Source organism: Micromys minutus, assembly GCF_963924665.1.
Source record: "Micromys minutus genome assembly, chromosome: 1".
Lineage (NCBI taxonomy): Eukaryota > Metazoa > Chordata > Mammalia > Rodentia > Muridae > Micromys > Micromys minutus.
The window spans coordinates 245,355,313-245,382,282 of NC_137969.1; the positions used below are offsets into that span (position 1 = coordinate 245,355,313).

Below are 26,970 nucleotides of genomic sequence, written 5' to 3' on the forward strand. Positions count from 1 at the left end.
ATTGGAACAAGGATCCCTTCATCCTGTAAATACTGTCCATTTGCTCCAAAGCAGGCACCAGGCTGGAAATACAGCCCCCCCCCCACTAAGACTTTCCCTTCCCGTCTGCTGAGAGCAAGAAGGATGCCTGGAGGCTGAGTCTTGATGAGGGGAGAGGCCTTCCCAGCAAGCAGCCTTAGGAAGGAGACATCCGTGGTTCTGATGGTGCCGGCTGTGTGAGAACCACCAGTACAAACAACAGAAAATGACACTGTCTCCAAGGAACCTTTCACTGAAGTATACACATGTGGTAAGAATCGGGCTCTGGGTTCAATTCCCAGTACCACAAGGAAATGAAGTGTGTCTTTTAAAGGCAGGAAGAAGAAAGCATGCATGCAAGGACACCCAGGACCAAGACTGAGACACAAATACTTGCAGGTACCTTATGTTCCCACAAATCACCCTCTCCCCACGGTGGTCCACCTCTGGCATGCCTCTCACCTCCAGAGCACAGATCTGCATGCCCTCGACCTTTGCTTACACAGAAGGTACACTGAGTACACTCGCTAGCTTAGCAACTCTGTTAGATTCATCTGTGAGACTCAGCTATGGCAGGAGACAGTTCACCCTCACGGACGCTTCTACTGCACTCTCTGATTGGCATAAGCAAATCTTTCCCTGGAGGCAGAATCATGGGGTCAGAATGACCAAACCACTGTCCCAAACCCCAGTCAGCCCCTTACCCTGCTGGGCTCCTCCCCCTCCCCCATACATCACATGCATTCATTACTGTTTCATTTTCTTGTCCTGTAAGTCACGTGTGCTCTAGAAAGATAGGTTCTTTTCTGTGTTCCCTGGACATAGCTTGGCCCAGGACAGATGCACCAGAAGCTCTGGCTAACCAGAGGACCTCCTGCCCTCACATGTACACACAAGCAGGAGGCTCTACTTACAGGGCCCCTCAGGTTACTTCTCTAAGAGTCCTCCTCACAGATGCCCTGTTAGGCCCCAGCTGCCAGTGAGGCCTCTGTTGAAGCTGAGGGCCCCCAGCCATCTTGCAGCCCATAGGACATAGAGAGAGATCACAGTGGCTCTTGGGACAAGTCCAGACTCAGGTTTCCTGACCACCACATGGTGGCTGAGCACCCAGGAGGTTGGTACAGCACCCACTTAGGGGAGGTGCAGTGAGGAAGGTAGGGATGGAGACTGCTTGGTGAGGTACTCAGGCCTCGTGAGCTCTGTCTGAGGAAACAGGAAGGGCTCCATAGCAGTGATATGGAATCTCTGAGGTTGCCTATTCCAAAGCTCCTGCAGAGAGACGGCAGAGCAGGCAGTGTAAGCACACCGTGGGGCTGGACTAGGTGTGGAAAGGCTGAAGGCAAAGCCCATTCCCGGCAGATAAGAGCGGAGGAAGACTATTCAGTGTATGGCCACAGGGCAGAGTCATTAGACAAGGCCTCTGGTCATCCATGGCTGTTGGCAGGTATGGGCTTCACACTGTCCATACTAAGAAGGTCCCTGGGCCTGGGGGCAGACTGGGGGAAAGCACCCACTGAGGGAAGGAAAAACAGACAATAGGGACAGGGTTAAAATACTATCATCCGGCATCTTAAATAGCACTCACTCCAGCCAAGGCTGGCTACAGCAACGCTTTCCACCCAGAGCTCAATCCAGAACCTTCTACACCACGTGAGAGCAAGGCCTCTGCTTCAGAGCCTTAGACCCCAAGTGTCGCTGTGGCAACGGCCCACAAACACGGGGAGCCCAGGCCTCGGTACTACAAACAACCCTGACAGATTCAATAAATAGAAATGTACTACAGCAATTTGTGGGGAATTTATGAGAAATTAAAATTTCAGCTTTGACAATAAACAACCCATTTCAGAATTTGCCCCACTTAAAGTTAAATAAACTGCATGCGTGCATTTTTGGAGCATGATGATGTGAGGCTCAAAGTGGGCCTGGGAGGGAATGCCTCGTGGTCCTCCACACCAAGAGCGCTCTACGGTGCCTACTCCTCCTCTTCAGCTTCACACCTGGTCCTTCCAAAAGCCACCCGGGCCACACACAGAGGCAAAGATGAGGAACCCAAGTGTGCACTGTGAACGTAGTCAACCAATGAAACTCGGTGAATGGCCCAGGGTTACAAAGCCCACCAAGGTTTGCAAGAGGCAAACCTGCAGGTCAGCCTGATTCCAAAGCTCTCGTGCGCACACACACTCACACACACACACACACACACACACACACACACACACACACACACATACACACACACACAACCTCATGTATACTTGCTGTGCACAAAATTACCCCAAGTAAGTGTGGGGGAGCTGGCAGAAGTCTCTGGAAATCTGTCCTACTAAGACCATCCTCCGGAGGACAGCCCCAAGCAGATCAAGGAATTCTCACTCAGTGGGTGGCGGAGGGCTCAGATCCCAGGATTCTGCAGTGTGAACACAGATAGCACCAAGATGAAAGGCTGAGAGGAGACAGGGATGGATGGTTCCGTGGGGAGGTTCCTGCTTTCTGAAGAGCCAGAGACTCTGGAAAGGCACATCAAAGATGGGACCCCAGAGAGACCCCACAATCCTCTTTACAGAGAGGGCAGCCCACACTGCAAAGGCACCGGATAGGCTGTTGGGTAGGCAGGGAGCCAACAGCCTTGGTCTGATGCTTTCTCTTGTGGTAGGTGCCACGTGCCCAGTAGGTATGCATCCTTCTCACCTAGGTTTGCTGCAGAAGGACCTCGATGAAGAAATGGAATCATGACCTGAGGTTAAATAGAGTGCCGGCTAATCTCTTAAGGGACCACCTGCTTGTAGGTTGAATAGATTTGCCCTCAGGTGCCACATGGTACTGGCAAGGAGACCTGCTTAGCAACAGAGACATGGACCAGGCAGGAACTCCCTTCTTCCCAACCCTGTAACGAAAGCCTATGGCCATCCATGTCCCAAAGACTCGGGAAGAATAAGTTAGAGGCCTGATCATCTCACAAGGCAGCAAAAGGCCTGGCAGGGAGTCCTGGGAGTAATCTAGGAACAGGAGGATCATAGAGGGCCAACTACCCCTCAGCGGTCCACTCCCTACTGGTTCAACTCCTCAGCTTGCAACCTGGCAACCCCAGGGGTCAGACAGAGGAAGCCTGACTGTGAGTGACACCATAAAGAGGGAGAAGCAAGTGACACACATCCCTGTGGCACACGTGACAATGTGCTAGGCCTAGAAGGACAAACCCAATGTAGTAGTGTTCACTCGCTACAATTCCCCCAGATGCCCGGACCAGGTGCATTGTGGAAGCAAATTACATGATTTTCACCATAAGTTGTTTAGAGTATAGAGCGCCCATCTCTGTTTATAATCACAGTTTAAAAAAAAAAAAAAAGGCCACTTGCATGCTCTGAGTGTAAAGAAATGTATTTTGTTCCTATAGGTTACAAAAGAGGCTCTGGATCTTCTAGAAGGCCATTTGGAGATGGCTTCTAGAAGGTCAGAAAATGACAAGGACAGAGAGACAGCTCTAGAAAGGGCCCTGGTCCTATAGCAGCTTTGTGCTGTCCCAGAAGTAAAAGAGGTCACTAGTGCTGGAGGGGCCCCTTAGCTTGCAATCAAGGCTGAGTCCTGACCAGTGGTCCTAACACACTGTCTTCTCCCTAGAATATAGAAGGGCAGGAGTCCCCATCCCCATTGGCAAGAGAAGACACTGAGGTCACAGGTAGCAAAGTAGCTTAATTTCCTGAGCAATAGGCCCAGAATTCAGAACAAGTACCCAACAGCCTCAGATGTTGCTCTTCCAGGCCCTGTTGCCTGGAACCTGAGGTCACCAGCCTTATCAAGATCAGCCACTGTATGCCCCAACACCCTCTGTCATGCCTGGCTCTGACTCTGCCCTACTCCTGGGTGCTCAGCTCAGTCCCAGAGGCATCTTTGACCAAGTTGGGTCCTCCTGATCTTGGGGAGAAGACAGCAAAACAAAGACCTCCTCCCCACCAGAAGACCATACCCCTCCCCCACCTGAGACGAGAGAAACACAAGTCAAGAGTGGGCTTCCTAAGACCAGAGTCATCTTGGTAGAAGATGAGGTTCTACAAAGTCCTTGCCCAGCGCAGCCCTGCCTGGCCTCCTGAGCACCTCCTGGTGCTGGGACTGAGCTGCATCAGGTCCTCCCATCCGTCCTCATGTCATCTCAAGCTGCAGCCTTGTCACCATCTGGTCAATGGACCCCAGAAAGGTTGTGCCCACTTGCTCGGAACTGGGGCCGAATCCTAGCTGGTGCCATATGGAACGCAGGCCTCTGGAACCGAACCCAGCTCTGCTGCTAACTTACGGGGCAGTGCAAGGCAAAGCTGACTCCACACAAGAAGCCTGAGTCTTGCCTAAAAGTGGACAAAAGCAAAATCGACCAGCAAGGGAATGCACAAATTCTCTGTTGCTACAGGGCTGGTCATGGAGGCCCAGCCCAATGACAAAGGCATCCTGGCAGCCCTACACAGGTATGCCCCAGTTCCCAGACTCCAGCGTGGTCTCCTTCTTCCATCTCTCCACAGCCTGGACAAAATTTCCAAGCTCAGGCCCTGCGCTTCATTTCCACTGGACCAGCAGAGCTTCCCAGGAAGCTTCTAGAGTGTGACTAAGCTCCACAACACCAAGTTTCTGAGACACAGCTGCTGGCTGGGCCCCAGCAAGCCAGCATTGCCTTATAGGGCATGCTCTATGGCTGTTCTACAAAACTCAAGACCAGTAAGATGCAGACAGTGATGCTGGAGAGCAGGCTGGGGGCAGGAGCTCAAGTCCCTAGAGCGTCTGGGTCCAGAAGAGCCTGCATCCGGGATCTGTGAGGCAGGAAGGTTCCCAAGGGAGTCTCCAGTCAGAGGCTGGACAAAATGGGGAGAGAAAAGCCCAGCCAAGCTATGGCTCCAGGTCTGCAACCCTTCTGTTAAAGCAGCTAGCTTGTGCCTGGGATTCGGGACCTCCCCAGACAACCATATATGGCATGCTAGGTTTGGAGAAAGTAAGGCTTACGAAACTGGGGCCAGCGCCCACATCTCTACACCCCATCATTGCTCGACTCCGGAAGAGGCAGCGAGAGAGAGAACTGAATGGTCCTTTGCCCATTAACGTACCCCAGAGCAAAAGCCATTCCAGTCTCAAAGGGTGCTCGAAGCCACACAGCATCCACACAGACATAGGAGAAAGCGAGCTGCCAAACAAGAGGGAAGGGACCAAAATCCAGGACCACGATGGAGAAATCGTCCCTGTTCATCCCTATGATCATACCAACCAGACAGGTGTATGTATACCTGCAGGAGAGTCTGGTTCTTTCCTTGTGGGGTATATCATACATAGACACCACTGTACCATGACTCAGTCCCCCTTTACAGTTGCGTTTCCTGCAAGTCAGTAACAACAACTGTACCAGCACTTGTGAACAGTACTAAACCACTGTTTTCAAGACAGTCAGCGTACCAAGCTCCACGGTCCCTTTACCTGCACCATCTCAATGCTTAGAAACCAATGAGGCTACGGCAAACCAATATTCCCACTCTGTGGATGAGGAGATGGAGATTTGGGGAGGTAAGCTGTCCAGCTGTGAGAGCCCTGGTGAGCTTCACCTTCATGAGGCTCACCAACTAAAACCCAACACCCATTCCCCACCTCAGCGACCTTCTCAGTAACAGAACCCCGAGGTCATTCGAGGTGACAATGTGCTCAATGAAAAAACATCACACTCCTTGCCTGCTGACACCAGATGTGGCTCAGTTCTGACCCAGGCTTGGTCAGAAGCAGTATCACAAGGGACTTCTAGGAAGGCCACCAAGGGAGAACAGATTTGGGAGCCACATGGGGGTCTGTTCCCACACTGCCTCCATTGCTCAGAAAGAGAACAAATATAGCTGTAGTCCCAACAACATGAAGCCACAAGGCCAGCAGAGAAAATGACAGTGGTGTGCCCTGTGCTGCCCACACCCGGCATCTTTAATGTGGGAGACAAACATACCATTTTTTCTTTGGACCACTGGCATTTCTAGTCCCCTACTGACAGATGAGTTCAAATCCCACCAGTTCCCCTAGTAAAGCTTCAGGGGTGCAGGATATTGGAGAATTGAAGCCAGCCAGACAGCAGGAGTGTGAGGCTGGGACCAGGAAGAGCCTTATCCCTAAGGTGCAATAGCCTTGCACAAGGAAACCACAGTGGCTCAGGCCACTGTCTCCTGCTTCTTCTAGGCTTCCCTTCTCACGCTAGTGAGAACTTCATCTCGTGATGTCAGGGCCCTCAGTGTACTGAAGATGGATCATTTGCGTTTGTTTGGGTTGTATTCCGTCTGCTTTGACGCTCTTCCTATTCAGTCCAGACTGGCCTGGAATTTGCAATCCTCCTGCTTCCTTCCACCACCTGACTCCTGGGATTACAGGCATGTGCCCTACACCTGGCCCTCTCCGTGGGTTTTGTTCTCCCTCCTGGGGACTTTCACCATGGTAACTAATCTCATTTTCCCACACGCACTGGCTGCCAGGAGGCTCAGAACTGCCCTGATGTGTTCCCGCAGAAGAGGGGATGTTCTGTCCCTGCTCTGTCACCACTGTATTTACTAGAGTGCCCTCAGGAGGATGAGAGAAACAGAAGAACAGGCAGAATGCCGGAAACCTAGCCATTCTAGACCACAAAAGCTCATGCACCCACTTCTGAGTACAATTAAATGCCAATTTACCTCACAAGTTAGAACTTCACAAAAATAAAGAAAATGGGGAGATAGAAAGAAAACTAGAGAGATAGTTCCATGGCTAAGAGCACTGGCTACTCTTGCAAGGGACCTGGGTTCAGTTCCCAGCGTCCACTTGGTGGTTCACAATCATCTGTAACTCCATCCAGGTCCAAGGGAGTCTACGCCCTCTTCTGGCCTCCATGGGCACTGAACACATACAGTGCCCATACATGCATGCAAATGAACACTTTTTATTTAATTTAAAGAAATAAAATTACTTCCAGTTCATAAAGGCAGCTGACTCTCTGTACCTGACAGGTTCTGCATCCACGATTCAACCAACTTCAGGTCAAAACTATTTGAAAGAAATAGTTACAAGCATGCTTACCACATACAGAATATACTTGTTCTTATTCCTTATGTCCTACATAATGTTCATACTGTACTGGATATAACAAGTAGAAGGGATGGCCAGAGTTTATTGGCTATATGTAAACACTATATGCTCTTTATAAGGGACTTGAGCATCCATGGATTCTGGTACCAGCAGGCATTTCTGAAATTTCGGAGGGATGACCCTCTGAAAATGATGCTGGGTGGTACACCAACATGTGACTAGAACAATAGCAAGCTTTCCCCCAGCTCCAGGCTACACACACACACCAAGTATGGACCACGGATCTTCCATGGCTCACGGACACATGACCACCATCTCCAGAACTCAAAGTCACTTTCCCCCTGGCCAATTTTCCCCTGGATGTCTCAATTTTAAAATCACTGAAAGGCATAAAAGAGGCATTATGGAAGAGAGAGAGAATGGAAAAAAGACAAATTAGTAAAAGTACAGGCAAAGCAGAAGGAAAAGGTGGCTGCTTTGAGGATGTCTCCAGTTCACACATCTCCGTAACAATAAAGTGTTTTCTGCTGACTTCCAAAGATTTCTCTGCAAGATGCTCCCATATGCTAGAATGTACAGAAGGCGGCCAAAGCCCCTGGAAGAATAAACAAGATACAGCTATGTCCCTAGAGAATGTAGGGGCAGCCAAAGCCCCCCCAGCCTGATGACATTCTGAGATGAGCACTCAGATGCTGTCTGGGAGGCAGGGGCTCAGTGAAGATTCCAGAAAAGAGAGCTCATGCAAAGGCCTTAAGGGGCTGGTGCCTGTGAGAATCGTTTAGAGGGAACGATTCATACCCACCAGATGGAACAGAGAAGGAATGTGGCCAGCTGCAGGAACAGAATGTCTGGGGACAGAGCATGTCTCGAGGACACTGAGGGACACTGGGGCTCTGCTCTGTGCTTTAAAGGCACACTTGGTTGAGGCTGGAACTGGATTCTTTAGAGCAAAAATCAACCACAATGGTTCCATCAATCCCTTTCAGGAATGGGTCCATCAGTCTACACACACCCTGTCACAGGCTGACAGGGACAACATGTGGTAAAGGCTGAGCTACCAAACACAAAACCACCTGCAGAAGTACACACCTGCAACATCTACTTAGGATCAAGGCTAGCCTCGGTCACGTGTGTGCATACTGGTTCTCTGTCTCTCTTTCTCTGTGCCTCTCTTTCTTCCTCCCTCCCTCTCCAAGTAAATGTAGCATGATAAATTAATTAACTAAGAAACCCGTGAGACTGCTCAGTGGTAGAGGTGCTTATGCTCAAACCTGATGATCCCACAATGAAGTTAAGAGTGGATCAACCTCTGAGAGTTGGGCTGTGACCACTACAAGCTCTCCCTGGCACACTCACATTGTATTCTCTCTCTCTCTCTCTCTCTCTCTCTCTCTCTCTCTCTCTCTCTCTCTCTCTCTCTCCCTCCCTCCCTCCCTCCCTCCCTCCCTCCCTCCCTCCCTCCCCCTTTCCTTCCCTCCCTCCCTCCCTCCCTCCCTCCCTCCCTCCCTCTCTCTCTCTCTCTCTCTCTCTCTCTCTCTCTCACACACACACACACACACACACTGAAAGCAGAAATTCTAAATGATAACCTGAATTTACTGATGCAGTGGTACGTGTCTGCAATCCCAGTACTAGGGAGACCGAGGCAGGAAAAAAGCCAGTTCATCCTGTGCTTCACAGCGAGACCAGCCTAAACTATAGAATTTAATTCTGTATCAAAATATATTTATAATTATCATTACTATTGTCTTTAAAAGAGGTGGACCGGAAAGACAGTGCACTAGGTCTGAATGTCAGCTCCATGGTCTTCCTTCTGTAAGATTCTCTGTTTGCTCACCTGTAAAATGGGGAGGATAACCATTATCTACTAAAGAAAACGATTTACGAGTCCCTCGTCAGACTGCTTAAGACGATCCAAGTAGTCACATGCTGGGGAAAGATCCTAAACACAGCGAGGCTGGTTGCACACTTGCTGTGGCCACCCCTCTCCACTACAGGGAGTGTTCCTAAAGAGCTATCACGAAAACAAGTGTTCAGGAGCCAGCAGCTCCACCAAGTCTCTGGCTGCCACTCCAGAGGCCCAGAGGCCAGTGGTGGGCATCATCCTCTACCGTCTTCCTGGAGGCAGAGCCGGAGAAATCAGATACAGTCCTACCCCTTCCCGAACTGACTGCCTAGAGATGAAGAACAAGTTTTAGTCCCCATAGTTCAGACATTTACAGGTGACAAGAAGGAATGGTGAGACCAATGATAAAACCCAGAGGGATCGAGCTGTCCCTGAAGTGGGACTGGCCATATGTGGAGACACAAGCTTCAGGGAGGAAACATGAGACTCTTTAAGACTGTGCTCTCCCAACTTTGGAATGCTGTGTGGTTTTCCCATAATAGAAAGCTTTAAAAGTAATAATGAGCAAGCCTTCTAGAACCTTACTGCCTACCTTCGATGGCTTCTCCCCCATCTCCCTCCCCTCCCCCTCCTCCACCAAGCAACTTCAGGCAACTACTTACCTCTTCTGTTTCCCCGTTTATAACACAAATGACAATCTTATAAACATAACTGGACTATATAAGGACAAAAAAAAATGTGTGCGAATATTTACACCAGAGCACAAAACATGTGCTCAAAGTCATTACACAGAGGGCAATGTGCTAGCGTGGTGACCACAAGCCATCTTACAAAGTGTTGTTTAATGCTACTTTGTGCCTCCCTGGCTTCTCTACCATCCTACTTCTAGTACAGAACCAGGCATGAGAAACACTCTGGGCATAACCAGCCTGACACACAGCCTGTAAGCACTGTGAATCAGAGTGCAGAGATTTGCAAGCAAGACATGGCCACCAGCAGACCTTAGGGCCTGGAAGCCTCCACAACTCAGTAAGGTAACTTCTAGACACCTATCCAAAGTGAACACTGAGATATGTTTTAAGCCTACAAAGACCTGGGTTCAGACATCGTGGCAACATTGTTAGCCACTGTAAGCCAGAAACACTGAGCTGAGCCATCCACACGGACAACGGGCAACGGAGACAGTCAGTGTGATAGTCCGTCTACGCCCCACACGAACGCTGGTCCCAAGTTGAGCACACAGACACACCATTCCCTCAGCTGAAGGGCTGCCTGCCCCAATCTCCCCCAAAATGTACCACAAAACATGAACAGTCCAACGTGTTCTCAGTTCCAAGTGTTTCCGGCTGCAGCATGCACCCAGATCAAAGGCAGATTCCGACTGGGCTGGGGCACTCAAAGCCTCCCACAGTACCAACAATGGTGCTGGCATCTCAGAAACCATACTTGGGGTAGCGGTTTTGCCCCAGAAAGCATCATCTTTGCTTCTCCTCTTCCAAATCCTTTCCCATTCCTTCCTGTTTGTCTTGCTTCACCCTGGAACAGCATCAAGTTCTACTCCAGTCCTGAGCACATGACCTGCTCTCGGAGACGCACAGCCTGCTTCTCGGTTGTGCCCTTCCTTGGAGGCTTTATGTCTGCCAGCTCTTGGGGCAGGCTGGTTGCTCTTCTAGAAGACCCCAGTTCAATTCTTGGCACCTACATGGTGGCTCACAACTCTCTGTAACTCCAGTGCCAGGATATCCATCACGTCTGGCCTCCACAGGTGCTGCATGCATGTGGTACACAGACATACATGCAGGCAAAACACCCATACACATTAAGAGAAAAAAATTTTTTTTATAATACAGCATCTCAATTGGGTAACAGCTCAGGGGAGACCAGCACAGAGAGCCCATTCCCTCTTGAATCTAAGGAAGTTACTTACCAGCCTAAAAAACAGTGGCTGTCCCAAGACTACACTTCATGATGTCTGAGTTTGCCAAGAATTTGGATGGAGAAATCTGTAATTGGCTGCTGTACTTCTCACACTCCTGGCTTACTCATTTAAAATAAAAGCCCAGGCTAACAGTCCCTGCTTTCTACCCCTCCGGGTGGAAGCCAGGCTTATGCCGTGGCAGGGGCTTTGCCAGCATGCCAGCTGCGAGCAAACCGCCTAACAGCCCAGGCTTCTCAGATTCTGCTCCACTGAGGAACGGGTAATGAAACCCTGCATAGAAAGCTTCTCTCCTGAACCCATCCATAGACCACACCAGAGTAGCACAGGGCTTTTGATGAATCCTCAGGGAAGCCTGGGACTCTCAGCCTTGAATCAAATAACTCTCTGCCCAAGCGGTTTCCAAGAAGGATCTATCTCTCCAATAAGGTGGCTACCGCTCTATTAGCACTTGGTCAATGTAGCAACTGTCTGGCTATGTTTGGGGCTTTAGGACTTGGCAGGGGGCTAAGTCCTGATGGGTCTCTGGGCCTGGACCATGCCTCCTGGGTGCACAGAGCATACCTACCCCACCAGCCAGACTCCTCTCTGTCTGACCAGATGGGTGAGGATAACAATGTGTCTGACCCTCTGGGCCCCTGGTCACCTACTAGAGACTGGCCGCACAGGTGTCCAGGCTGCCAAATAGAGAGCTATACCTGTTCAAATCTACACCTTGTACCTCAACCCCTGGCTTTTGCCCAATGCCTCAGCACTAAGCACAAAGCAGGGTCCCTGCCTCTCCACACCAGGCTCGCCGGCAGCCCCCCCCCCCCCCGCTCCTGAGTTAAGCTGAGCAGAGAGTGATACAGCTTACAGTAAATCATGTCATGAGAGGCCAAGGGGACCTCACAGGTCCCCTGCAGGAAGGCCTGCAGAGCCCCGTGATGGCTGCCGCTGTCCCTCTTTAAGGAAGTACCTGGGTTCTAAGATGTAAACAGCCTTCAAACCAAACCCCAAGATTAATGCTCAAAACTGTCTCCGATGGCCCGTTTTTTAAGCTGACATCTGAAATGTCCCATAGTTTAAACAACTGTGGAGGATGTCATATCCAACATGATGTAAATTATTAACATTGGAAAATAAAACTGTTATTATCCCTCCTTTAAATGGCTCCAATGCGGTCTAAATACCCTGGTGGGCAGGGGATTCACTGTCATCCATTTCTGATTATATAATCAGCCGCTTCTTAGCTGGAAAATCAAACACGGTTCCTTTCTCTTCCTCAATCTTCCCTTGGAGATGTTCAAACTGTCAGGGTATTTTACACTGGGAAGTCTCTTACTAATTATCCCACAACACTGCTGAGCTAAGGAAGCGTACGTACGGAACTGTTTCCTCCTCCAGACTTTTTATGTGGTGATAAAGCTCACATCAGAAGTTTCTTCAGAACGACATCATTATTGGTTATGAATATATAATTGATCAACATCACCAACATACACTCAGACCTGCACAAGTAACATGCATAAAAAGGAAACTTTATTAGAGATGCGACTTTGAATAGGCGAATGGGACTTTTTTTAAAAAGTCATTTCCTGCATCGTGCAGATGAGTCCTACCCACTGACAGACAGTTTTAACTCTTGTGTCTGCTTTCAGTTTTCATAGAAACAAGCGTTACAAACCAGGGGACGGGGGTGGGGGAGTGGGGGGGAAATGACTGTCAAATTCATCACCAGGGTGCTAGACAGTTGATAACTCCATCCTTTAAAAAAAAAAAAAAAAAAAAAAAAAAAAAAACTCTCAGTTTTGTTACGAACACCATGAAACTACCTCCTGTCACTGTCTCCCAGGGTTACAAGGACCAGCTGCCTTCCTTGATGACAAGGGCTATGTCCTGTGGTCCACACCAAGGTACAGCTCTGCAGAGCATCAGCCTCCGAGTGCTAGGCCCAGTGCCAGTCACATTACCTGACCTGACTCAGTCCTCAGAAGCCGAGGAAGGGCCTGCTGACTATCAGACTGGCAGATTCATGGCACAGCCTGAGCCCAGGCCACCTTGCTCTTCATCTCCACACACACTTCCCTGGCAGGAATGGCTATGGCAAACGCAGGGACCTGCCAGCCCCCTACCCTCCCCCACTGCAGTCACATGCTCACAATGACTCGGCTTTAGAATAAACAGCCACTTCCTGGTACACCACAGTCCCCATAAATGCCCATCACTGATGCTACCACTGATGCCAACAGGTAACAGGAAGAGAAATGACTTCCGTGACCTGGATAAACAGGCAAGATCTTCCCTGGGGTTATTCATGCTTAGGTCCTGAACCCAGGTCCTAAACCCAAACTCAACCCTAATCCATCACCAAACAGCTGACCTCTCCAAAAGGCCACAACAGCTTGAGCTACATATGCCTCCGTATCTCTATAAGAAAGACACCTCCCCGTATACTCAGGACCTACAGAGGAGGTGGATGCTGGGGTGGCTCAGACATGGTCACTCTCTCTAACTCACTCACACCTAACCCACCCAGTGACTGGCACCCAGCCTATTTCCAGCTTCCAGGAGCCCACAACCTGGGGTGTGGTGCACAAAAGCGGGGCTGATTTTGAAAAATTTGCCTTCCAGTTTTTGCAGAGTCTCTCCCAGTGTCTTCAAATCAAGTCTCCCGTGACTCTCCTGGATGCCAGGAGGAGGTGCAGGGAGAGGCCATTGACTTTATTTTTAGTTGCCAGAGTAGAAAGGGCTCAGTTTGGCTTCACTCCCTGCCCAGACACCACTTCCTCCCCCAAGTTGTCTTCCAAATGAACAACAGACACATCTTGAAAGACTTCAGAAACCTTTTGTCTGGCACACTCTAAACAATGGCTACAAGGCTCCTGTCCACCCCCAGCCAGGGTCCTGGGAAGATCTGGGGCCTGCCAGGTATATGCATGTCCTGCACAGGGAAACCCTTTCCTACAAGGGCTGAGTAGAGCCCTCCTGAAGTTGAACAGTGAAGAGCTCTAAGTACATATGCCCCAGCAGGCTTTCTGGAAACTTCCTCCAGATGTCTGCCATCAGCCTTGATCTGGTTCTCATCCCCGGCAACCCTCTGCGGCTGCATGAAGACACAACCTTCAAAGCGAATCCGAGAGTGGGCGGCTTGGTACACAGGTTCATCTTGCACAGGGACAGTGACACAGGAAACCTGGCAGAGCTTTGGCGCAACCTGTCCTTCGCTATGGGTCTACAAATCTGAGTTCACGTGGAGGCACCCACCACTTTACCATCCGTGGAAAGATATATCCATGGGGGCCAATGTCTCTTATCAGAGCATCAACAGGGAATCAAGGACCCACGCTCTCTCAGACGGGCCAAACCTGCCAACCTTCCTGAGATGTCTGCTGCTGGAGCTGCCTATCCACTTCAGGGCCATCTCTTTATTCTCTCTTCTCCCTCCTCCACTCTCTCCATGATTGCCTTACCCTCCCCCTCCTTTCCTTCTCCTACCTCCCCTCCTCCCTCTATCCATTCATCCCTCCTTCTTTCCCAGCCAATGAGCACAAGACCAAGCACATGGCTAGGCAGTACCACCCCTTCATCCTTTGTAACACAACGCAAGTATTAGGCCCTTCCTATGCTTCATCCACAGTAACTCTCCAAACCTGAGCAGTACCCAGCTGGGGGCAGAAGCTATGTCAGACCTCCAGGGGGATGTCACAATCCAGGTGCCCATAAAAAGCAGTCAGACACCCAAACTCACAAAGACAGATTAAATGCATGCTTAGGCCAGCACGTGACAATGTGAAGAAGTGGTCGGTACTCACCTGCACGACCTCTATCCCTCGCTTCCTGCAGAGAAAACAAAAAGAAAGAATGTTACTTCAGCAGCAGGCCGGAAACATCCTCTCCAGACTATCCACTACAGTCAGCTGAAAGCAGAACCAGCTGTAACAGCGGCATGAGGGTGGCTCAGGCCAGGCCTCTCCTGCCAGCGAACTCATAAGAACCACCTTTCAAGGATAAAGTTTATGAGCGCTGAGCCCCCAGTTCCCCTCACAACCTAGAAGAGATGGCTGATGGGAAACTTGGCCAGTGCCCTGTAGAACTGACGGTAACTGTCCCACCCTCACCCCCAGCCCCTGAGCCGCTGTCACCAGACAGGCCTTCATCAATAAGAGCTCTTGGCCTAGACAGCCTCAAGACTCCTCTATTTGCCTCAACTATTACAGGTCGCTCTCCAAAGCTCTCACCTCAATCTGAACACCCTGTCCTGGTTTCCAAGTCTGCCATGGCCGTCACATTGGCCAGCCATTTCCCATTTGTGCTAATCCAATCCTGGCCCCTTCTGCTACTCCCTGAACTCTAGCTGACCATCCCCCTGCCTCTGCCTCCCAAGTGCTGGGATTAAAGGCCCGCCCCACCACTGCCCAGCTATTATAACATTCAAAAAGTGGGTTTCACTGCAACATGCCTACGCACACACATCATCATGCTTTGCCCGTAACTCTTCATGCCCATTCCTGTCTGGTCACCTTCCTCCCTCTTGTTCCCATGTCACACAAATTCGGCTGCCCTCACTACAGTGCCTCTCCCTTCCCTCCTTTAAGTTTAAGCCTCAAGGATTCCAAGTCGGTACTCCCGTGTTTGCTGCTGCACCATTCGCAGCAGGAAGGCTATGGGACCAATCCACAGTTCTGTCACCAGGTGAACCGCATAGAGAAATATACACTGTGGAATTTTACCCTGCTCTGAAGAGGAAAGAGACCGTGGCGTGTGCAGGGGAGTGGATGGAACTAAAGCTCACTGCCCTAAATGAAATAAGCCAGACTCGGGGCGACAAATATCTTTTCTTTCACGGTGGAATTAGCCTGGGCTTTGTGTCTTCCTTCCATCTTTCTCCCACAGCTGAGTATCCATCAACCCTTGCCTCGCTCACACCATTCCCGTGCACAAGTGGGTTCTGTGTACAGCTTTCTGGAGCATGCATAACACACGAAGGCTCCCTGCTCCATCCATTCATCAACCTGCCTCATGTTTCTTACTGAAAGCCCCAGCTAGGACCTGTCTCTGTGAGCTCCAGCATATAGGGCTGTCTCAGGCCTCTCCAGGGTGTGTGCCCTCCCCATCCGGCCTTCTCCCACCCATTTACACAATATACCCATGGTCCCATGTCTCCATTCTTCCAACCCCTGAGTATAGACAGCTGCCACTTAGAGAGAAATGGCAAAACCAAGACCCACAGAACCTCGAATGGCCCATGTGAGTATTTTACTGAGAAAAGGGAAGACGATTAGAAAAGGCTGGGTCCAAGCAAGGTCAGGGGCCTACAGCTTACTCACCTGAGTGCCCTGAGATGGAAACAGTAAAATTAAAAACTGTGCCCAGACCTAGTTCTGGTGCTGACCAGCCAACAGCTGCTCACAATGGGCTGCAGTCCAGTAGAGCCATAAATATGGAAAAACAGCTTAGCTCCAGGTCCTGGTGCAGCAGTCAGAGGGCACAATAAATGCCACGGCCAGCCTGCATCCCCGAGGCCTCAGGAAGCAGGCAGGGTCTCCCCTCATCTGAGGCCACCCTCATCACTTCTTACATATCTGCCAGCTGCTTCCTGAGGACCAACAGAGGAGACGAGATGGTCGGGCTGAAGGCCACTAGAACCAGCTGGTCAACTGGAGGAAGCAAGGGCTAACGTGCCCTTTAACCCTATGTCCCAAAAGGACCTGGCCCCAAAGAAACCAATGAGGGAATGCTACGGTTGTTACCACTGGGGACTCTCGGGTCATTTCATCTCCCTGCACTTCCTGAAGAAATGGCAGGCAATACCCACCTGCTCCCACGACTGCACAAAGGCACAGGCCAGACACACAGCAGCAAGGCCTCGGGACACCCATGCCCACAGCAAGGGGACAAACAGAGTCAGAAGGAGACTCTGCAAACTGAGAACCTGGATCAACTGCCCCCAGAGAGAAGAAAACTGTAGCTGGCCTCATGGTGAGGGAACCTGGCCCAGGAAGGCTACATAGCCTTTAGCCGCTCAAAGATGGACTCCTAAACATCAACACTGGGTGGGGAAAGCAAGTGACAGAAAGATACATATCTCCCACACCTGGAAGGGCCAGTTTCCGTTATGGCCTCAGTCTCCCTCTGGGGAAATATGCTGATATCCAGATGATGTCAGCATGTGGCTCTTAGCTGCTGAGCTGCCTGTGGTCACTTCCAATCACCCCAATCCTTGAACAGCAATGGAGGCCTTTAACTTTGAAAACAAACGGGATGCATCCAATAAAGCAAGTGAAGAAGTCTGGCCCACGGTTATCTCACAGAGGGCTGAGCTCCCCTGGGGAGCCCAGGCAGCTTATCCAGCTCAAACCTCTAGTAAGAGGGAGAACCAATGGGGAGACTTTGAGAGACTCCTCTCTCCTAACACCCCTTGTCAACCTGCAGCCCCACGAGGACAAGGTCTGGGTCACTGTATTACTTGAAGGAGAAACAGAATGTGATGTTCAGAGGCCCAGGGAAGGTTCCAGATTGGTGCAACATAGTTGGTAGGCAAGAAAAGTCTCCAGCCAAGTTCTTGAGTCTCTGACACCTTCATGTACTAGGGAAGAGGCGGGTGGCATAGGGGTGGGGGAGGGGAGGGTGGAGGAGGGGAGGGGAGCTCCATAGCAACCACATCTCCTTCCACCTCACAGGAAAATCAAGAACCTATTGGGCTCACAGTTCTTCATCGGGGAGCCCTGAAGAGTAGACTCCTGAAATCCTGGGGGAGGGGAGAGAAATCAGGGAGCTGGCTGTAAAGTGACTACCACCCCTCGTCCTCATCACCCAGACACACAATCGTATAAAAACTGCAGGCTCTGGGATGACAGCTGCCAAACTGTCTGAAGTGTAGAAGAGCAAGGCACTTCTAGGAGAAGAGCCACCGACAAGCCACATGCCACCGAGCAACAGCGGTAAAAGCAATCAGGCAGGAAGCTTTGTGTTTCCATAGGGAACAACACCAAGGCCACAGGAGAGCTTCGGAGGGGCAGAACCCTGTGTACCGTACACAACTCCACGGAGAACAATGGAAGAGAATAGGTGCTTATGTGTACAAAATGAACCCAAAAGTACCACAAGATGACCTCAGCCAGGCCTCGGGGCAAGGGCAAGGGCAGCTGAGACAGGGGCTGGAGAGAAGGCAGACTCCTCGGGCACTGTATCCTTGACAGTCTCCCAAGTCCTTCCTAGAGACAAGCTGGAGTGACACCCATGGCAGGGCCACACAATGCTCACAGCAGACACTCAGAACTGAGGTTCTAGGCTAGTGTCAACAGACGGGTCCTTAGGGGGCAGGTCAGAGGGCGCAGGCGACGGTGTTTACTGGGGCTACAGGGCTGGGGCAACAGTGGATGACCTGGAGGTGCTTCCTGTTTTCTGTGTTTTCTATTATGGGCAATAAAAGTTAAAGCTTAATAATTTGAATGTTATTGAATGCCTGTACCTAGGAGACTTTTCTTGGTAAAATTTGGTAAGTGTGGGGCAGAGGTATACGAAAACTCATAATCTTGTCTTCCAGCTGGACCCCACCCTTGGGGAGTTAAACATTTGCAGGAAGAGGAAAGATGGTCCCTCCTTTGAAGAAGAACAGCTCCAGGTTCAAGATGGTGGCTACCCACACCAGCAACCCTCTTCCTCGACATCCTGCCACTGAGGCCCCTCCCTCAGAACCACCTTGGTCAGCTGTGGGCACGGTCCTTGCCTGGGGTAATGAAACATGAACAGAAATGGCATGTACTTGAGGAAGTAGCATTCGGCTGTGACCACTGGGCCATCTAACTAGTCCTCTTGACCTGGGCCAGTCTGGAAAGAAGGCAGTTACCAGAGGGACCCTCAACCAGCATTTGGAAGGCTGAGGCAGGAGGACTGTGAGTCTGAGGCCAGCCTAAGCTGGGGAGATGCTGTTCCATCCATGCAAGGGGATGCTGCCAACTGAAGCGGTGCCACAGGCATCCAGAAGACAGAGGTTCCATAGTACACAGGACAGAACTGTCTGGTCTAAAGTGACCACAGTGCACAGTTAAGGGGACACTGCAGAGGGGACATAGTACTGAAAAGAAGGACTCTGTATGAGCTCGAGCTAGGACTCTGCAGCCTGACCTACAACTGACAACTGCGGTTCAGAAAGCAGGGGTATGCCCTATCTCTATACCCCCAAACTTTAAACTCCTGGCCAGTAGCACATTAAAAAAGCAGCCTATGGGGTACTGAATAGCCAGACCCTTCCCTCACCCCCACACCCAAGTCCCCTTCTCTAAGCCACCTAAGTCTCGCCCACATCTGGCCTCTCCCAGCCATCTCCTCTGTGCCGATGCCTGTCTTCACGTAGCAAGCTGCGGCTCACCCATAAGAGCTCTCAGGCTCATCCACTGAGGACCCTTCCTCAGTGGTTCTTCAGCTGCCCCACCAGCCAGTGCTGCCGACGGCCCCCATGAGGCTGAAGGCAGCGAGTCCCTGGACCCACAGGCTGGCCTTGATTTTTGCCTTCCATGCCCAGTAGGCGCTCCACTGCGCTAGCTAGCACCCACTTTCCAGACTTCCATTGCCAAGGCTCAGCCTGGAGCCACCTGCCTGCCTCTTCCCTCCCTGGAATCCCCGTTCCCTTGCCGACTGCTCTGTGATTTGGATTTTCCTCCTGTTTAACAGTGCCAGGAACTGAAATGGCCTGATATAAAGACAACATATGAACAGAATTTTAAAGCCAGTACAAACATGAGAATTGTTTGGACAGCAGCAGAAAAGAACCAGATAGACTGGAAGCCGTATGTCTTTTTTTTTTTTTTTTTTTTTTTTAATGGGATGGAGATTCGATCCCTTAATTGAAAGTCAGCAACCTAAAGACCCCACCCATACTATGTGCCCCACCCAAGGGAGGCAATCAGGCCCAGGTGTGGGTCTCCCTCAGCACAGATGAGGCAATCTGACTGCATCAAACCCTAGGACCTTGAGCAAGCTGGTGGGGCCCGGAAGTGGCTCTCCTGGAGAACCTACATGGGCAGAGCACATGACTCATCCAGGAGTGGCAGCATCTATGGATGCACTGAGCTGGGGGGAGGCGGTGACCAACAATAAAGAGACCTAACAGAAGGATTCTGGGCTTCCCTCTACCCAGCTACTAGATGACCTGAGACCCACAATGTAGCCTGCTTCCTGGATGCAGTGCTCAGGGGCCCAGGAATGCAGTAATTTGGGCCTGGAGAGCAAGGGAAGCTTTGAGCAGGGAGGCTCTGGGGCTCTGAGGGAGAAGTCTGCTGTCCGTGGTTCATGCTTTTCTACTTACTTCAAGGTGCACCTACTGTTTACAGGAGCAGCTTTGCATGTATGCAGCAAGCACGAAGGGTACTGCCACTCAGAAAGGTCACACACCTGTAACTGAACTGTCTCCTGAGCAGCTAGTGCACCCTTCAACTGTAAACTCCCTTCTCGACCCCAGTCCCAGAAGCACCTGGGGATTCTGAAGCCACAAACATTACGGGGACTCCTGAACATAGATTTCCTTCTCTGTGGAACCCTGACACAGGGGAGCCCCTAAGCCACAGGTCCAGCCAAAGAATGTTAATAGTCCCATGAAAGGTGGTAGAGTAAAAACCACGAGCTGATGTGTGTGCATTACATGGTGTCCCAAGCTGAGCCAACATCCTCACCATCCTCACCAGCAGGAGGCACTTGAGCGTTCACAACAGAGCATGAGCCAGAGCTGGCCCAGCCTGCCTCAGAGAAGTGTCTACGTGCTGCCCAAACCTTAGTCCCAAGGCAGTGGCTTTACTCTTTATCCTCTGGTCGGCCGCAGGGTAGAAAGCCAAGAAGACCGGCTCTGATACCCACATGGCCATAGAGAGCTCTGACCTTGACCCAAAACTGCTCTCTGAGCTCACCCCAGAGCCCGGGATGGGCATTGTGAAGGAGCCCTGCATCCGTGGTCTTCTGTAACAAATGAAACACCACAGGGAGTGACTAAAAGCAAATCAGAGCCTTCCACGGTGTGGGTCTGTGGGTCGGCCTATTTGTTCTTCCTTCTCAGGGTAGGTGGGAGGACTGCACCCTGCCCTGGCCTCTCCAGTTCAGGAAACTGTTACACTCTCTGGCCCCCTGCCACATCGATAACTAGCCTCATCTCCTCTCTTTGGCACTCCCTCCTCCTCTTATCAGGACCTTTGTGACCAGCCTGGGTCCACCCAGCTAATAATCCAGGACAATTTCCCTGTCTCGGGATCACCCCTGTTGTGGCACTGTGCCCTCTGACCATCATGCACGCCAGCCGGGTCACACAGCATGAGGACCTGGCCATCTCTGGTAGGCTCCTTGTTCTGTCAGCTACAGCACCAAGGACTCAGCAGTGTTGCCACCCTGCGACACCGGACACTCTCGCAAAGTGCCCAGGGTAGAGAAGGGACAAAGGAAAACCTGCCCAGAAATTCAAGGGGCACCTAGATGGCTGAAGGAAGAATTAACATGGCACCCACACAGTCATGAACATAACCAAACATGCCTACGGGGTCCCTGATGAGAACAGAGGAAGCAGGGAAGAGGAGCAGGTGGTCCTGGACCTTGGACACCTAAAAACCCCGGCCTCAGACCCTGATCATGAACTATAAAAAAGGGTAATAATCTTGACCCCAAGTTCATACTAAGGTCAAGGAAAGATATGAAGGCCAGCCATGTCCAACTCCAGGGCTCCCTGCTCTGAGGCAGGTCCCATCCTGGACTCTGCTAACACTGTGTAGTAACAGACTCTCCAAGCATGGAGCCAGCTGGAACCTAAAGCTGGGCCAGCACCCAGGGATACCAAGGCCCTGCCAGGGCCAGACAATTTCACCATTTACAGGCCTTGGCGGGGGGGTTGTGACCTGGCCCCCGTCCCCATCCCAAATGCACTGTCTCAATAGGCAGCAGTTTGATCTGATAGCTGAGACCCTCTAGTTTCCAGAGATTCTGCAGGCTTGGATATGCTGGATATGACCCAAAGAAGTGCTAAGCCAACACCTGCAGATCCTAGGCGGCCTCATTCCCCCTCAGCCAGGTGAGGGAGCGGGCAGGGAGGAGGTGAAGCTGGAGGGGCCTGTGAGTGCCAGGCATTGCGCATGAGCTGAACTTCCTCTCAAACTTACCTCCTGCATCCCCCCCCCATACACACACACCCAACTCCCCGCCCTCCCATCCTCCCTCCCCCCTCAGCAAGGGCCTCCTCAATCTACAGCAACATAATGTGGCCTGTAGGGGGCTGTTCACCTGGCTGAACCTCAAATCTGCTGCGGCCTCTGGGATATTTGGGAGAGAGAGCCTTCTAGGGAGAACTGCTTCTGGTACCTCAGCCCACCCTTACCCCAAACCTGATAAAATCCTTTCTTGGAGCCTAGCCGTGGAGCCTTGAGGGCAAAGTCTTCCACAACTGAGGAACTGCCCTGAGTAAAAGTCAAGGGCACAGAAGACACTCCTTAAGGCGTGACTGGCTGCAAACATCCGGGCATACTGTAGCCTAGACAAGGCCTGCAGCATCGAGGTTCAGAATTAGGATAAACCCAGGTCCACTTGGTCATCCCTCAGTACTGACTTCTCAAGCAGAAGGAACCTTCTGAGAAACAAAGGGGATGAGAAAAGGGGTGTCTACAAAACCACAAAAGAGAAGGCTAGCTCCCAGAACACTAACTGTCAGGTAAGAGGAGAGCGCCCATGCTCAGAGAAGACTATGCATGCCAACAGTCAAGAGAAAAGACAGATGCTCACGGCAAAGATGACGGAAGTCTAGAGGATACCACCCAACCTCCAGAGGAGCCTGAACCTGCTAAGGAGAGAGAAATCAGCTGTAGGGCAGGACTGTGGAACAGGTATGAAGGCCCCTCTCTGGCGAGGATGAGCCTGAGACCTCAGGAGACCCCACTGTCCAGAGTCAAGCTCCAAGACTAGTAGCTGGCACATGCCCCCCACACCTCCTTTCTTCCCAGTGTTCATGCCCTGCCAAGCCCTGCAGCTGGGAGTCATGGCAACAGGTCCCAAACATCTGCAGTAATCCCTCAGAGCTCCACACCAGGGTCACAGCAGCCAACGGACCAACGCCAAAAACCAGGGCACTGTGCAGAAGAAATGACAAAAACATGAATAGGTTTCTCCAACAAGAAGAGAGGAGAGAAAGAAATGCCCGCCAGTCATCAGGAGCAACATATGCAAAAGGCACAGGTCTCCAGACTGTCTTCCTGCTGCCTGTGTGTCCACCCTCCAGCCTGTGACCTTCTGCTTCAGAAGCATGACTCACCTCACCATCCTGCCCCGTCATGCCTTTGTGTAATTTCTCACCACCTGGCACTGAGGCCCCTTAAAGATGCCGCCTCCCCACTCATGGTGCATACCCAGTCTGCTGTGCCCTGCCCTGCTGGCACACACACTGACCACCTGCCTATATTTCGCCCAAATGCCAGACACACCCTTTTTCTATAATCTACCACCAAATCCTCTCCCGGGAAGAGGGTACATCATCAAAAGGGTACAGAAGCCGGGGTACCGTGGGCCTGCCAGAGCCATCAGCCAGAGGCTTGCTCCAGATGCACCTCTTCCTCCTGGACCATGCACAGGTCAGCTGTGTCTTGCTGACTCAGGAAGGCAGTGAGTGTGCAAGAATGATCCCACCTGTCAGAGTGCAGCTGGAGAGGGGGCTGTGAGGCCAGTTCACAGCAGGTCAATTAGTTTTGATGTCTCAAACTAAAGCCCTCCGCATGACTGGCCTCCCCCTTTACCCTCCATATGAAGAGATGGTTTTATTCATCCTATACTTCCTAGGTGCTTCTGAAGACTGGTCAGGGGCCAGGTGGTTTCACCAATGGGACCTAACAGTGAAAACAATAGGAAAGGCTCCTGATCTTAGGGACGGTGAATAAGCAAGTCCTGAAAGGGGTACAGGCTGAGATCATGAGAGTCTGGGGGTAGAGGAGAGGACAAGCCTGCCAGGTACCAGAAGCAGTGGACACACACAAAGGACCGAAGGTAGGAAAAGAGCTGGAGATAGCAGAATTTGGACCTGAGAAAAGATCCTCAGTGGCTGGGCCACAGAATGGAAGGACTGAAGTAACAATCTGAGGCCTTAGAGGCCGGTCCTTTTATGGCTAGACTGTCTGAATCCAGGAATTCACCTTCTGGCTTAATATCATCTAAACCAAGCTTGCTGTCACCCACTACTCAGCATCCAAACTGAAAAGTCACCTGCCATCAACTGCTCCTGATGAAGACGTACACCAACCTGGAGCCACGCCAGAGTCCAGCCCCATCCTCCCGGTCTGTCTCTCATCCCTGTCTCCACAGAAAGGACTCACTGTGGTGTCCTGGCTGCCCAGAGCTGGAAGGAACGGCAAGAGGAGAAAAGCAGGTGCCTCTCGGCTGGGGAGTAGAGGATCCCAAGAGCACTGGTTGGCTGATTGCACATAATTAGGAAGAGAAAAAGAAATAAAAAAGCTCTTGAAAATTAGCTTCCCAAATGCAGATATAATTGCAAGTGTCCTTGCAGAGTGATTACAGTGTCGGCCCAATAAATGTTTTACCAGCAGCCCAAGCCCCTCCCTGTAGCAGAAAGAATGGAGCCCAGGAAGGTGCCAGGGCCAGGCAGCACCTAGACCAGTGCTTCCAATGGCCCAAGAGAAGCAACAGCGTGGGGACAGCAGACACCCAGGTCAGGGCCTTCCATTCTTCCTCACGTCCCCTTCCTCACAAGCAGAGTGCTACCAGCAGCCAGACCATAAGAAGACCAGCCTTGCCGCCTCCCCATCTCCCACAGCCAGGTGTTGTGCTCTAGGCCTCAGTCTCCCTTTCTGCAAATAGGTATGCTAGAGGAAGTTAGCTCCAGAGGTTGATGGGAGTTGATGGGGCCACCAGCCCCTCCCACTCAGCTTCCACAACAGCAGTAACCCGTTCTCAAACAGACAAGATGGAGTCTAGGAAGGCTAAACAGCCATTAGGTCAGCCAAGCCAAGAAGATGAATGCAACCTAGATCTGCTCAAATCCAAATCCGTGCTGTCATCACACCACGTCCTGGTGGATTCTGAATGATAAGAAAATGTCTCTCTGGCCTTCTCGGCCCAAAGCTCTTAGGCAAAGTCAACAGACCAGATCACACAGACCTCAGTGTCGGTGGGACCCTCCTGGCCAGGGCCAGGGTACTTGGGCCTTGTAGAAGTCTGGGTTGTTAGACTGCAGGTCTGGGCCTGTGAACAGGAGGTGCAGGGATACTCCGTAACTCTTATGGACATCTAGTATGAAGGGGGCCTGCCTAGACCCTACCCTGAGTCCCAGAGTACCCCTAGAAACCTTGGTCCACCTCAGCAGCCTGCACCACAGCAGTGGCTGTATCCCCAGCCTTGCTGTCTGTCTGCCTGTCCTCCAGTGGCAACAGGCTTTCCAGGCCTGCAACAGTTCTCCTTAGGACAAAGCCTCAGATCCACAATGGTCACAACCATGGTGAATGAGATACTGTGCAACACTCCAACACCTACTCTGAAAGCCAAGCCCCAGGCTGACTGGAGTTTTCTTAGTTCTAGGATACTCCTGCTGGCCAACATTCCCAGAATGGGGGAGGGGTAGGGTCTATGTCACTCAACTCTGAGAAGCCTTACTTTCCCCGACTGTGTATGGTAAGGCTAACTCTACCTGAGGACAGTCCCTGTGAGAGAGGACCAAGTTAGGATCTGAGATGGTCCAGCAACCCTGGAAGGAGGAAAGAAAGCCAGCTATAAACTTACATCCCTCTCATGACCTGCCTGGAAACCAACATGGGCTAGCTAGGGAGTCTGGGGTAGCCCGAGGCCAACCTGTGAATGCCACAGCTAGCCCAGAGACTGTGCAGGAGACATATCTCCCAAGATGAACTTATCCAGGGATATTTCAACTGTCCTCACACTGACCTGAGATACAAGGACCGTTTTATCCGTACATATCCTGACCCCAGCAGAGCACACAGGCTCCAAGCCTGACCCCATGCTCTTTGTCAGATGTTATACGAGAACCACACCTGCCATTTGAGAAGAGGTTTCAATGGCACGCTAGGTATCTTGAGATCAGGGCAGTAAATCGGGGGCTTTACACCTGTCATCTCCACGGATACCTCTGTGCACATTAAGAAAGTGGGAGAATAAGAATGTGCCCCCCCCTTGTACACTTGAATGCTTGTAGCAGGGAAAGAAATTTTGAAAGGATTAGAAGGATTAGGATGTGTGTCCTTGTGAGAAGGTTGTCACACACCACCAAGATGATAATGGACTAAGGCTCTGAAACTGTAAGCCAGTCCGCAGTTAAATTTTAAGAGTTGCCTCTGCCTTGGTGTCTCTTCACAACAACAGAACAGCAACTAACACTGAAGCTGGTACCAGGAGTAGGGTGTCGTGCATGCACACATGAATATGCACTATAAATCACCATAAATTATTTGAAAATTTCATATATTTGATCATATTCACGCCCCTCCCAAGTTCTCCCAGATCTGCCTCATTCCAAACTCACCCGACTTTTAGCGTTCCCCTGACCCAGGTAGCACTGCCCATACATATGCTCTTGGGTGTGTGGCCATCCAATAAAGTATCCACATCCTTGAAGAAACACCAATATTTATCAAACTGTTCAACAAAATAGAAAGGGAAGGAACACTGTGAAACTCAGTTATGAAGCCACTGTGACCCTAACACCAAAACCAGGTAGACACAGCAAAAGTAGGAAACTATACGTGGAGACATATGCAAAAGTCCTCAGTAACCTCCTTGCAGATGATTAATGCTTATTAAGGCCTGGCATCGTGGCACAGATCTATAATTCTAGCACTCAGGAGGCTGAGGTGAGAGGACCACCATGAGTCCAAGACCTTGTTCCAACCACATCCATGTCATCCTCAACACAAGCTCCCAGCTCCCCTGACATATCTTTGGGTTCTCGGACTTATTGTCCCTGTTGCCTTGGGATGCCCCACCCCAGCCTATCTGAAGCTAATTCCTCTCCTATTGCTCAGGGGTTCCAGCCTTTAGAAAAGCCTCCCTTGACCACAATGAGAGCTGCCCCCAGACTCCTACCTCTGCTCTTAATTCCCTGGTCCCAGCCGAAATGCTTGACACGATTCCCTGCCTACACAGA

The 26,970-nt window shown here is 51.1% G+C and overlaps 1 protein-coding gene across 2 annotated transcripts in view; it reads right to left on the reverse strand.

Annotated features, from left to right (window-relative positions):
• Window positions 1-26,970, reverse strand: part of ITPK1 (inositol-tetrakisphosphate 1-kinase) — a 125,772-nt gene that overhangs the window by 82,706 nt on the left and 16,096 nt on the right. For both annotated transcript variants that reach the window (XM_080909950.1, XM_080909949.1), the window contains exon 2: window positions 14,657-14,681. In XM_080909950.1, coding sequence (XP_080766076.1) covers window positions 14,657-14,681 — 25 coding nt within the window. The remainder of the gene's footprint in view (window positions 1-14,656; window positions 14,682-26,970) is intronic.